The sequence below is a fragment of the Gordionus sp. m RMFG-2023 genome, chromosome 3 (genome assembly GCF_954871325.1).
Source record: "Gordionus sp. m RMFG-2023 chromosome 3, tfGorSpeb1-WG-v2, whole genome shotgun sequence".
Taxonomy (NCBI): Eukaryota; Metazoa; Nematomorpha; class Gordioida; order Chordodea; family Parachordodidae; genus Gordionus; species Gordionus sp. m RMFG-2023.
This window is the reverse complement of record NC_088777.1, coordinates 36,194,798-36,209,457: the sequence shown is the minus strand read 5'-3', so window position 1 is coordinate 36,209,457 and position 14,660 is coordinate 36,194,798. Positions and strand designations below refer to the sequence as shown.

At 27.5% G+C, this 14,660-nt stretch overlaps 1 protein-coding gene across 4 annotated transcripts in view; it reads left to right on the top strand.

Annotated features, from left to right (window-relative positions):
• The first annotated feature begins 9,699 nt into the window (after positions 1 to 9,699).
• Positions 9,700 to 14,660, top strand: part of LOC135926640 (uncharacterized) — an 84,809-nt gene continuing 79,848 nt past the window's right edge. For 2 of the 4 annotated variants that reach the window (XM_065462568.1, XM_065462566.1), the window contains exon 1: positions 9,702 to 9,924. In XM_065462568.1, coding sequence (XP_065318640.1) covers positions 9,838 to 9,924 — 87 coding nt within the window. In that variant the 5' untranslated portion in view covers positions 9,702 to 9,837. Of the gene's footprint in view, positions 9,925 to 14,660 lie in introns of all 4 variants that reach the window. The other 2 variants (XM_065462569.1, XM_065462567.1) reach the window with 2 other exon arrangements.

Below are 14,660 nucleotides of genomic sequence, written 5' to 3'. Positions count from 1 at the left end.
TACCCCTTCTTACCAATTGGTGTATCTTAAAAATTTGGTAAGGGAAGGGGCTATAATCTTTGAATTAAAAATCCCAATTTTTATTTCTTCGTTTCCGTTGGGCTGTATTATTTTTTTGAAAAGATTTCATTCTCTCCGCAATGATTCCTTTTCCATATTTTGATATATGGCTCTGTAGTCAACTCGATATCAAAGGTCCATTAATATTTTATGAACATTTGACAATTTATTCGCTCGATTATCTACATGGTCAAATTCATAAGATGAAAGCCCTTTCACACTCGGCAGTACTGCATGATAAAGTATTTTCACAGCTAAGGAATTTTATAAACTTTTCATTAGGAATATTTTAATGATTTACAGTTTTGTACAGATTTGATGGAAAACATATCCAAAATTTTTAATTTATTTGCAAATTAAATTATTTAGCTTATAATAATTATTAAGAATATAAATGTTATTTTAAAATTTTTGCAAGTTAAATAATTTTATTTGCAAACAAATTAAAAAATATGGAAACATTTTCCATCAAATCTGCAAAACACTATAATCAGTCAATCAATAAAAAATGGTTCATTGGCAAAAAGACACCTAAGTACCAAAAAAATTACCCAATTTTAATTTCTTTCAAAGTAGATTGATTAATCATAACAACCGTCTACATGACAGAAAATTATTTGTAGGCAAACCCTCTCCAAAATCTACCCTTACTCCCCTAAATTCCCGCGACCTTTGGCGGCGATATTTGCTCATTCATTATGCTATAACAACCGCATAATATTCATTAAAAAAATCAAATCTTACAATGAGCCATCATTTATAATCTATAAACAAAATTATAATTAAGCTCTCCCAGGTTTCATGGATTTAGGCCAGAAATAATAAATAAACATTCGTTGGTGATAATCTACTAGTTGTTACTAACCATATTCTAAATATTAGGCACGAACGAGCGGGATTTAAAAGCTACCAAAATGTTATGTGTGAATGAATGAGAATTAAATATCTATTAATAAATTTAATTTTATCGGTTATTTTGATCAATCTACAAATAGTGTTTGTTTTTGTTTTACCATAATTTCCCTTTGGATGCATACTCTCTACCCATCTTCAAAAGAAATTGAAAGCAAATCACTCTTACCTCTCTCTCATATAGACGCTGCTAACAACTAACAGCCTACCTATTTAAAAATCTTAAATTCTTATTTAAATATTTAAAAGAGTTTGCTAAAATTGGACTATTTCTTGCCTATAGTGTTGTTATCGGCTCAATCCTAACAGTCGTAAAAATTCGCTAAGCCTTGAGGCATGAGTTTTTTTCTAAGATTAAGTTATCTTTTAAATAAAACCTCGATAGAGGCTAAGATGATAGTTTTCGCTTTTAAAAATTCGGTCTAGCCTTCTAGCCATTTATCTACACTATTTGCTGGTGGTGAACCAAGCAAAAAATTTCTAAGTTGTAAACTTTTTTAAAGATAATTTGATGTTTAAACTATTAGTGGGTCTATAATGCTTATTTTATAGAATATTTTATTGGGTCGTGAGCCCCACCGGCACGTAAAATAGGCGCCACTAAAATAATGTAAAAATTTTTAAAAACCTATCATCATTTTCAATTGTTATTTTAATTTTCTTCCCAATCAATACTGTTTTCATATGCCTTTATTTTAGCTTTATAATATTTTGAAAAAAAATATATTTTTACCTTTAATTTTCTAAAATCCATAAAAATTGTTAAAATGCGAAAATTATGTCCTGGGTACTTTTGCCCGGATCTTTATGTCCAGGGCACTTCTGACTAATTACCATTAAATAGTGAATTAGATTATGATATAATATATATGCTTTGTTTATTTCATCTAAGCTATATGTGGATGGCTAATGTGGGTTTTTTAAAAAAAAAATAGAGAAAAAAAAGTGATTAAATTAAATGAAACTTCATCTAAGATTTTGAATATGAAATTAACTATGACGCGGTTTTTTATAATCACTCTTCATTACCAATGTTAATAAAAATTTATGAATTTTAATTCATAAATGAGAAAGATAAACGATACATTTTTCATGATTTATTATAAATTTTTTACTGCAAATGCAATTGGTTGGCAACATATACCTTAATTTTCTATTTGTAAATTTAAATATGAAAGGAATATTAAATTATATAATTTAAGAGAAAGCTAAATAAATTTCACACAACTGAATTAATTATTCACCAATATTTTTTAATAAGTCAACTTGCTTCCATTTCCCCGCTTATACCAAATTTCTTTTCTCTTGCTACCAATCACCAACAATCTTACAATTCAACAAAGAAAAGATACTTTCTGTCGAGGGTATCCAACAAGGTGACCCTCTCGGATCCCTTCTCTTTAGTCTTGGAATCAATGACATGATAAAATCAATAAACTCTTCATGTACTCTATCGCTCCACGCTTGGTATATTGATGATGGAATCTTGAGTGGTCCCAGTAGTGAAATTGCCAAAGCAGTCACCATAATTAAAGAAATGGGCACAACCATTGGACTTTCGCTTAACCAGAGCAAATCTGAATTCTCACTTTTAAATTCTAATGCTCCCAACACTCACGATTTCAAATTCACATCAAGCGTTGAATTAACACATCTAGGATCGCCTGTTGGAGGACACGAGGCAATAAGCACCTTTCTTCATTCCACACTTGACATACTCCTTAAACTGGAGGATATCTTTACACTTCTTCCATCACACAAGTCCTTTTTTTTGCTAAAAAATTTCTTTTTTATACCAAGGATTCTTTACGCACTTCGGTCAACACCAATTTTTAAATATCCTATTCCTCTCCAAACTTACGAAAAAGGAATAAAGGACTTAACCGAAAAAATAGTAAATATCAGATTCAACGAAACCGCTTGGGCCCAAGCAACTCTTCCAACCAAATTTGGTGGTCTCGGCATCAGATCTCCACTTGACTTAGCAACAACTACTTTCATATCGAGTAGTCTCTTGACAAAGCCAATAACCACCGCCCATAATTCTAAAGAAGACCTTTCCTTAATCGTGGCTATGGATATTTGGAAAACAAGGATCAATGCTGATTCTCATCCCCCCACAACCCATAAACAGAAAGACTGGGATGCACCAGTGGTTGCTCGCTGCGTTGAAACTCTCTTATCTAGCATGCAATCTACCGACCGCACCCTATTCTCTTCCTTGCTCAATGGTACGGGACATGAGTTTCTTGAGGCCATCCCATCTACCAATCTTCAGCTTCAACTATCCAACAATGAATTTACCCATGCCATCGGCATTCGTCTAAATTGTTCCATCACTCACCCCCACATCTGCTCAGGGTGCAACTCGCCAGTTGACTCGAAGGGTAGACATAGTTTACATTGTCGCTCCTGCAATGGACGATTCATCAGACACAAGCAATGTAATACAATCATCCAACATGCTCTGAAATCCGCCCAAATTCCTTCCACGTTAGAACCACAGGGTCTTTTTAGATCTGACGGTAAACGTCCTGATGGGATCTCTCACATCCCATGGAGGAGAGGCCAACTTTTGGTATGGGACTATTCCTGTATTGACCCCTTGGCCCCATCCAACCACGCCATCAACATCCTTGACCAGAAGGAACAACTTAAAATTTCTAAATACACAGAAATAATAAACGATCATTGCTTCATCCCAATCATATCAACCACTCTTGGCATCTTCGGCAAACTCGCCTTAGCATTTTTCAAAAACTTAGGATCACAAATCAGCAAACTCTCAAAAGAACCTCGAGAGGGTTTTTTTCTTCGTCAACGATTATCCATAGCGATTCTCAAAGCTAATTATATCAGTTTCAATGGTAGCCTTCTAGCCAAAGAGCTATCATAGACAACGCTTACGTCCCTTTTTCATTTTTGTTTCCCTGCGTCACACCATCTCGGTTCTTTTTTTTAAATAGTATTATTATATATTTTTCAAACATTTTTAAATATTTTAAAATTTATTATAATGAAAATTTAAATATATTGATAATAAACTATATAATAAACATAAAAAAACCTAAATTCAACTCAATTATATTTTTTAAAATAATTTTAATTGCTTTTGATTCATTTTTATATAATGATAATTATATTTTTTTACAATAGAGTAATTTTTGTAGGCTGAAAGATAAATATTGGTCAAATTTTAAAAAAAGTTTTAAAAAAATATCAATGGGCATGACATGAATCTACATAATTAGCCATTTTCCCAATGTGAAATAGGTTCGATTAAATAGCCTACCGATATAGCCTTATAACATTTTGAATCACGTCATTGAGGGCTATGCAATATTTCCCTGGCAAAAATTATTTTGAGATTGTAATCATCTTCTTCCTCCTCCTCTTTATGGTTTATCCATATACCTGAGATATTCTAAGATAAATAAGAAATTGTCAATTGTAAAAATCAGATAATTCTTAAATTAAAATCTAAATAAGTTACTAAAAGAGACAAAAATTGTAAAAGCAAAGTTATTATCTCGGTAATCAGCAATAAGGTATAATTTAAAAAAAACATTACTAAGCCAAAGATTAATTAATTCATAACTATTTTTATATATTAAATGCATATGGATAAGATATTTATTTATACGTGTAGCAATAGTTATTAATATCTATTATGGGATTTATTATAGGTGGTAAAAATAAAGAAACAAAGGAAGTGTCAAAAAGGGCAGGAGAAGGTTGTAGCTAACAAGGAAATAAGAAAAGCAGTTATTATGTCAGGTTTATGGAGAGAGGGAGATGTTATGTGAGGGTAGAAGGACATAATGTCCGGGAATGTGAGAGGGATAGATATAGACTACATGCAAAAGAGAAAGCTTGGTCATAGATATTTATCAAATGGGAAGGGTGCGGGTTTGTAACAATTTATTTTGATAAAAAGAAAATAAACATAATATTGGATGTGGAGGCCATAATTTAATAGATGAGCTTAAAAAAAGCTAAGGAGGCATTACCTAGAAGGATCATCCCATGATAACATGCACAGCACATTAATAAATCTGGAATAAAAATGATAGAGAAATAGTGAAGAATAAGGGAAATTCTATCAGATTAACGTTAAGGGATTGTAAAACTAAGAACATAATAGGATGTTGGAGGCTATTGGATCTAGAGGGAGATAAGTGTAAAATATTCTTAAAAGATAATATAAATTAAGAAAGCACTTAAGTTACTTTATAAAGTGGAAATTCGGCCCAAAAAAAGAGTTGAAATAGAAGTAGATGAGACCTGCCTAAAATATGTTTGGGTTTAAAAATACGAGTTAGAGAGTAAAGAGGAAGAATAGAAGAATATATCGAGTGATGTCTGAATAGGGGATAGACAAGTTTTACTTCGCCTTCATGTTCACAAAAAGTTAGAGTTTTCTTTAACTTGAGAGGGATATTGATCCATTTTTATTCAAAGTAAATGACATAGATTCTCAAAAAATATTATAGAATTTAACCGTATTGACCTGCCAAATATTACTCAATTAAACAAATTGCCATTTAGAAGTCAATTGCCCAGTTATGATTATGAGATAATTTCCGTTCGGAGGTGATTAACAAAATTACAAATAAAGAAAGTCGGTTTCTTACATGAAACTTAGCGCAGATCCCTTCTTTGGTAAAATAAATCATTTTTCAGCTGATGAACTGATAAATTTGTTAAATATGCTAATATTTCCGGAGACTACATTTATTCTACAAGTTACCAACTGAATTCTTATCATATTTCGCGCTTTATCTTCGTCTTTATTAAATATTTAATGAATCTCTCCTGATCTGCATTCTCGTTATTGTGTCTAGTTGTTTTGTCGAGGACGATATACCCTCTTTATTAATTTTATGCCCTACTATCTATTCCTCAAAAAATTACATTTGACAAACTTTAATATAATTCTGTTGTCTTTTAATATTGTTATTGCAAATTGTTTTCATGCTCCTTTTATGATAATCCACTTACTATTATATCATTAAAATAAACTGCTGTTCCTAATAATAAACCTTGTAGGGATTTTCCTCCAGTGTTTTTCTCTCATGTAGATGCAATAAAAATATTTGATAGATGTTCTCGTATACTTATAACACATTAGAATTTTAATTAGCATCCTCTTCTACAGCACTCACACCTTTTTTTTAAATTCTCACAATTTTTTATTTAATATATCATTGCGTTATTCTGAGCTATTTTCATCTGGTTTGCTTTGACTTGGTATTATTATATTAAAAGATCAATTATCTCTTGATGTTTCATTCGCCCTGATATAATGTTGTTAATCGGTTAAGCTGAGTCGACTTTCTAAATTCTATTAAGGTTTTAATCTCAAAATTCACTTCAAATTGAGTTGCTCAATGAACTATATGAGTCGGCTTCAGGGTCGTCTCTATATTTTTTCAGTATTTTCTCCATGGAGTAATGATAATAGCCGATTGATTGAAAATAAATTTAAGCCTACTCTCAATACGACTTATCGAACCAACTTTGAAGCTTACTCATCAAGCAAACTCATGCTGCTCAATAAGCCGTTCAATATAAAGTTATGCTCTACGATCCTAACTAGGATTCAGAGTGGTAAAAACTAGTATCTTTAACAATACTGTTATTTATAGATGAGCTATGCCGATGATGACATTCATTGTACGCCTCTGCAACCAGTTTGTCAGTAGTGTTTATCGGTTTAATCTTTCCTCTGTTATATTATTACATATAGAAATTTATCAAATTTGATAAATATATGTCCAATCTAGTAATTAGTTAAAATTATTTCATAATATTCTATCTATATATAGTAAAACTATTAATATTATTAAAAAGATGACTAAAATTTATTATACAAGTCATGGGACTCTATAAAATTGAATTAATAGAAAACGGAGAACTAATTTTATTAAAATAAAATTAACGCGACACCAGTTGATTTCCATTTAAAGATGCTTCAAATAGCATTGTAATTTATAAATTGTCAGTTTTGGTAAGTAATATATTTTATTGGAAGTAAATTATAAAATAGTTCTTTATTAATAACTATAAATTTTCAAATGACAATCAAAATTTATTTAAAAAAGGTATATATAAAAAAATATATGCTATATCTATAAAATATTATAAAAAACCATAATAATGATAAATTAAATTGATTTTTGAGTTGATTATCAACAGTTAGTATGTTAAGGTTAGGGTTAGATGATAGTTCTATATCTATTATCATATAAGACTTTCATTGTCAATCATACTTTGCAAAAAATAATAAATTTTCAGATAAGTTTAAAAATTTCTTTTGAATTCAATTACCTGTCATCATAGTTATTAGTATAGTTAGGTAATTGTCAAAGCCTAGCTCAGCGTCTACATCACAGGATTTTCACTGGATGCAAACCCCACTTAAAAACTTATGTACATGTATACCCCCCTAAAAAAAATTTACCGTCTTCGGCGAAGATATTTTCCTAGTAATAATTACACCTTATTACTTATACTGGTACTCCTTTCATGAATTTTAAAAAGATTAACTTAAATTATTTTAGCTCCACTACTAACTATCAAAATATTGTGAATATAAATGAGTTATTTTTTAGATCATGAATTCAATTAAAAACCTCTTCAATTACAATGAATACTTTATTATAGTATATTGTTTGGCATGAATATGAGTTTGTTGAGAATGTCTAACCTATTTAATTTACATTTAAAAAGAAAGTTTTATTTGGAAAATAATATCTATGATTATTTACAATATATATATGGTCGATGATAAGCAATATCATTGTATTATAATAGTTCTATAATTTTTACCGCAATATAATTTGTCCTATTTCATCTAAAAATTTTATAGATAACCTCCAATAAATTTATCCTATCCCCTGAAAAATGCTAACCCCCCCCTTAGGTAAACGTTGGCCCTAGCCATTTTTTTGGCTAAGGCTAAGTCTTATCTAATTCTTTTTGGCTGACTAAGACTAAGTCTATATTTTTTTAAGACTAAGCATTAGTCGATATAGCTAAGTTAAGTCTGTGCCTATATTTTTGCTAAGGCTGAGCCAATGATACATCATTGAGCCATAGGCGTAGACAGAATTTTCCTTAAGGGGGAGGGGAATTAAAAAATTAGTGGGGGCCTCGCCCTCAGTCCCCATTTTGGGCGGGCCTTTGGCCGAGTTACCTATGTCTATATATAGTCATAAAATACTTTTACAAGATAGGAGGTTAATTTTAATAAAAAAATAAGCCTGGAACAAATATGAAATATAGTTTATATAAAATAAAATAAATTACTTGTATATACATTAATATAAAAGCATGGTAATAATTTATTCCAAATAAGTATAAGAAATTTATTTATAAAAAGTAGACATATAGTTGATATTCCTTATAACAACAAATTGCATTCAATTATTTAACGCCATCTATTTATTATAAAAAGATATTAATAATTAATCTTCATATTATTCATCCCAGTCCCACAATTTCTTTAAAAAATATTTTCTGATGTCCTTATCAATATTTTATAGTTTTTTGTAAAATATATAATTCGCTATATTGGTAAAAATTATTTGATTGTCATATGATAAAACAGATATACTGTAAATCTACGACATATAATATTCCACTGTTTGTATTATGCTTTGATTTTTTATTTAATTTATGGTTTAATTTTATCAATAGTTTTATAATTATATTTTACTTTTATTAAGATGAATAAATTAAAATCTCACTTTATAAAAAATTATATTTGATTTATTATATTATTTAGTAATTTTATGGTTAATAATTATAATACATTTCACTTTTGTCCTAAGACTTATTTTGGCTTATATTCCATTTCTTAAAAAGCATTTTGGTTCACTTATTTTTTATATAAAAGCTTTTTTCCAAAAATGTATAAATTATGATGAATTGTTTTATAAAAAAATATCAACTTTTACATTCTTTCTTTCAAATTATTGTTTAAGATATATGTATACATTTTTGGGGATCATGGAGTGGGGGGAGGACTAAGGGGGATATTTTTTATTAGCTTGAAATGATATTCACAAAAAGTTATGAATTTCTGAATGGGGGGGGGCAAATTACCCCTTGTTCCCCCCCCCTGGCTACACTTATGCATTGAGCTGAGCTTAAGCTAATTTTGATTAACTATGGTTAAGTTTAAACCGATTTTATTGCCTAACGTTCCATTACTGTAAATTTCATAATAATTTAAACCAGAATGCAATTATTATGGCCATTTTAAAACTTTCTTAGCCAAAATAAATCATCTCAGCCTTAGCCTCCGACAAAATAAATTGTCTGAGCCTCAGGATACGCAAAAATTAGGTTTAGTGAGACGAGTAACCAATGGGAGGGGAAACTCCTCACCCTCCCATCCTCCAAAAATTATACAATATATCATTATAAAGAAGAATTTGAAAAAATTTAGTATAAGATAATAACTTTTTTAAGGACTATAATTCAAATTTTTTTTGAAAAGGAGCATTTTAATTTTTAAAAAAGTAAAAACCCAAAATTATTTTTTTATGGGCAAAAAAATACACTTGATAGTGCTTCTCCCCCTTTAGCAAAATCCTGGATATGCCTATGGGACTAGCCTTATCTAAAAAAGATCGACTATTACCCAATTATAGATGTTCAAAGTTCAATATATGAAAAATTTTATCACCTTTAAGAATGCGGTAAATTGTTTTTTTAATTTTTTTTTATCAATTACAATTATTTTTAGTGAAATACATATTAAACATATAATTGTTTAAAGACTACTCTTATTTTATTATTCATAGTTATCGCTTGATATTAAATGGAAAAATATTTTATAATAATTAAATTCCAAATATGAATTGCCATCAAATTATATCGGGGTCTGCAAATGATGGAGATTTTACTTTTTGCAATGGCAATATTGATGGTTATCCGTTCTTAGTAATATAAAAATATATGCATATACCATGCATAATTTTGCGCAAGGAATTGAACTATTTGCCCCAAATATTTTTAACTCAATATTACTAAATATAGCTTTTTAGTTAGATAGTTCCCTTTTCAGACACAACTAACTTTTTTCGACATCATGGTGTCCTCATTAACATTGAAAAATGACATTAACTAAGGCTATATAAATCTTTTTTTAGAACTTCATACTAATTCGAATAATATAGTTGTCTGTAATGACCAAGTTTCTAATCCACTTATTTTGTTACTTTTTTTAACATATCTGCCCATTGTTTTAAATTTTTTTTTCCTGTCATACTTATTTATATAAAATATAAATTTTGCCTAGATTATTTGTTGAATATTTTGAAAATTATTTGATTTGTTGGTTTGCATACTTTTATATTTTTATTTTAGTACTTAAAATAATAAATTAATTTTTAATTATATATACCCACCTTATTCATTACACCCAAAAATATTTAATTCATTTGTACCTAAAATTTTAACCCACCCATTTTACTAATTGTTCCATGATTTTTAATATAAACTAAAGGTGAAATTTATAAATTTTGCTTAACTTTCTAAACAATCATAGTTATTAATATTTGTTAATTCTTTTTTTTAATGATTATCAATTATTTTTTAAAGAAGATTTTGAAATCCAAAATTAGATATTAAAGCAATTTGATTTTGTATAATAATGCCATATTATCTTCACTTTTATAGATTTATCTGTTTATAAAATTTGTTACAATAATATATCTTGTTAAATGATAATTATTTTGTTAGTGGGGTACAAAGGGTCTCATGCCTCCCTATTTTATATTTATACTTATTTCCTTTCTAATACTCATTTTAGATAGAATTACAGATCTTTTTTGCTAATTATTGTTAGAAAAAATCACCTCCTCCCCCAACTAACAATTTATAAAATACGCTATTATTTTTAATGTATAATAACCTATAGCAACAAGAAAAATGTATATTTACAGTTCTTTTATCTTAAATTCATGCTATATAGTTCCACTTGCTGCATTTCCTTTTAAAATAATTTTATCCTTACATTTTACCAAGTTTAATATTACACTAAAATTTCTAATTAAAACAAATTTGGAGGTTAAAATGATAGATAGCAAAAGATTAATTATCAATTCTATATTGATTATATAAAAATTAAGCTTTTTAAAAAAGTAAAAAATATCCCTAGGCTGTTATTGAATTTTTTTTTAATATGCCCATTTTTTATCAAATCATTTCAAGAAATTACAAAATTGAGCAATTTATTAATGCCACTTATTTGCCAATATGGAACTTAATATCCTCAGAAGTTTGTAGAATTTGATTGAGCATTAAAATATAGAGATCAAAAGTGGTAAAATTTGATGAAAAATAACTTCCCTCATTTTTTAAAATGGGCAAGTAGTGTTGTTAAAAGTCCCGATTTTGGTTGATTTCTAAAAACGGCTTGATTAAGATTATAAACAAAATAATATTGTGTAAGCTCGGAGATTTTGCTCATAGATTGCAGAAAGGTTTGAGCTTTTACTTGCCAAATCTTGAGTTTTATACAATATTATTTTGGATAAAATCATAATCTGGCCATTTTTAAAAATAGACCCAAATTGGGCTTTTTAACAACGCAACCAAATTTTTAAAAAAAAGTTTCACTAATAATTATAACAAAATATTTAGGTTATCCATCAATTTGATTATAAAATAAAACATCATTTATTAAATCGAAGAAAATCACAATAATTTTTTTAAATAAAAATATTATCAAATTAAGTTCCTATAGTTTACAAATTTTATCGTTTCCGTTTTTTATTTTATTTTAAATAAAGTATTTTAAATGTCAAGATGTAAATAGGTAAACTTTTTTTTTGCGTTAAAAAACACAATTTGTGTTTTTCACATTGAAAAAAAAATCCACCTTAATTCAAACAACGAGGTGTCACTTCTATTATAGACATCTATAACAAAGACCATAATTACAGGTGGCAATTAGGAGCCATCTTATTCTATGGTTGCACATCCAAAATTTTATTAAGCCTGAATGAGGCCCAAAATTTATATTTATCTGAAAGCTCAAACAAGGCATAGCTTAAATTTCTAATTAAAAAATATAAATTAAAAACTTTTTTATAAAGTTAGATAAACTAAAAATCACTTATTGATTTGTCCAAATCCCAAAGAAATTATTGAAAAGAAAATTTTTCTATTTCATTTTTTTTGTAATTTTAAGCGTAGCCAGGTCCAATTCAAAAATTATAGGGTCATACCTGGCATGTAGGGCTCTACCTCATCCTCCAACTGATTTTAATTTTATATAATCAATATTTGGAAAACGAAAAGTTTGTCAAAAAAACAGTTTTAAATTAAATACTTGAATTAATTATTATATTCATATTTGATTTGATATTATTATCATACGATACTTTTGTATTTAATAAAAATAAAACAAGAATTGAATTTTTTATTTATAATCATGGTCTAACCGGTTTTTTATAGGTCTGTGGTTCGATCCGGACTATGACTTTCACTACTCCAAAACCACATCTTACCTAGAGATCGACTCCAGCCCGAACCGGCAGTGAGTAAATTTTTTGCCCATCAGCCCAAGCCCCTATAATCTTATACAAATTGTCTTGCCAGACACCATAATTTTTTATAAAAGGAAATGGCACCTATCTGTAGGCTTTACAAAATTTTTCGGGAGATACAGAACTGCCCAAGTAATAATTTTCAAAAGTTGTTCAGTTCGACCACGCCTACTTCTATTTCGATTTTTTATACAAATTAGATATTTTTAAAAATTTTTGGAGCACCTCTAAGTTATTCTAATTTAGTGATATTTGGTATTATAGGGTTATGAACAATTTATTATACATCGGGATAAGGGCGAATTTTATAAATATATCATTTCGAACTAGGTGACCATTTTAGCTTATTTGTATTTTTTCGTTAATCAAAACTATACCATCCAAACAGTCCGAAATTTGTTTATTATAATAATTAGCAACACTGAGAAAGTGTTGTCGAAAATTTAGTCAGCCGAAATTTTATTGGGATAGGTTATTATTTTTAAAATATTTCCAACTAATTATTAATTAAGTGATGATGATTATGATTATCTGTTTAAAAAAATTTAATAATTTTCTTAAATTTCGTTATTTATACCTGAAAGCGTTATTTAACCTTAATTTTTTTCTTCTTTCTCTTTTTTGTTATCTCGATGCTTTTTTAAAATCTCATATATAATATAACTTCTGATCTACTTTATTATTAAATATAATATTATTATTTGAAATATATAATAAACGATATTTTTTTGATACATTAAAAATTTCATTATTTTATATAATGTCGTGTTTTTATGTATATTGTGAAAATTGAGAGATATAAAGAGAGAAATAATGTAATAATCGAAGACTACTTAACTTTTAAATTAAAAAAAAAGGAAAGATATATATTTTTTTAAAATTGATTAATATTATATTTTTTTAAAATATTTAATTCGCTAAATTTTTGTCATATTTTATAAATTTTTAAAATACATCTAATTATTAATATAAGTGAATAATAAATTGTTGTTTAAAAATTTATAATAATGTTTAATAAAAGGGAAAGATGAAAATCTGCGTTTTTTTATTCCATAATTCATACCTGAAAGCCTTATTTAACCTTATTTTTTCATTCTCATTTTTTGTGCTTTCTTCACTTTTTTATAAAAATGATGATATAATATAACTTTCCCGAATCTAACTTATCTTATAACAAATATCATTATTTAAAATTATTTTTTTTGACAGTAAATTTTTTATTATTAATGTAAATGTTATGTTTTTGATAATATATAAATTGTGGAAATTAATATATTTAAAGAAGAGAAAAACTATAATGAAGATTATATTTAATTTAAAAAGAAATAAAAGAAAAACTTGATAGGTTTCAAAATAATTAATGGATATTTAAAGTATATAAATATGTAGACCGTTATATTTGTCAAAGTACTTTATAAAGAATTTTATGAAAAATTTAAGTTAACTTAATTTTTTAAAAAAAATAAATTAAAATTCGAGTTTACAGGCTTACATAATATTATTTTGGTTAAAATCTTAATCAGGCCGTTTATAAACACTACTCAGAGGAGACGGAACGGACGGTAAAGAAGTTTGATTTTTAGCATTTCATAAATAAAATGGGCCCATTATTTAAAAAAAAATTAATACCATTTTATTACGTTTTATAATATTTTACCAGAATATAAATGAAACAAAATATATCATATCAATATCAAGGTTGAATTTTATACATAGGTTATTTGTAATATCATTTATAAAAACAATTATTTTAACTTTAAATATGATATTTGTAAATTGTAACTACAGACTAACAAATTTATTATATAATATAAAGATCAAATTTTTGGTTCGATCATATTATAATATACCAGAGTTTTATTAATTAAAGTCCTAAAGGGCTGGGCTCGTGGAAAACTTTTGGCAAACTATTCTATATTTTTCAAATTGATTGCATCAGTTTTTGTCAGAGTATAAAGATGAACACAAATGACCTCAATTATAAAAATGTTAACTTATTGGGTTTTTTAGAAACATAATACTTATATTGTATTTAAATTGATGTCAATTTACTATAAGTTGATATTTTTTATAAAATTTTTATTTTTATAATGTAAGTTTTCCATCTAATATGATTATGAAATA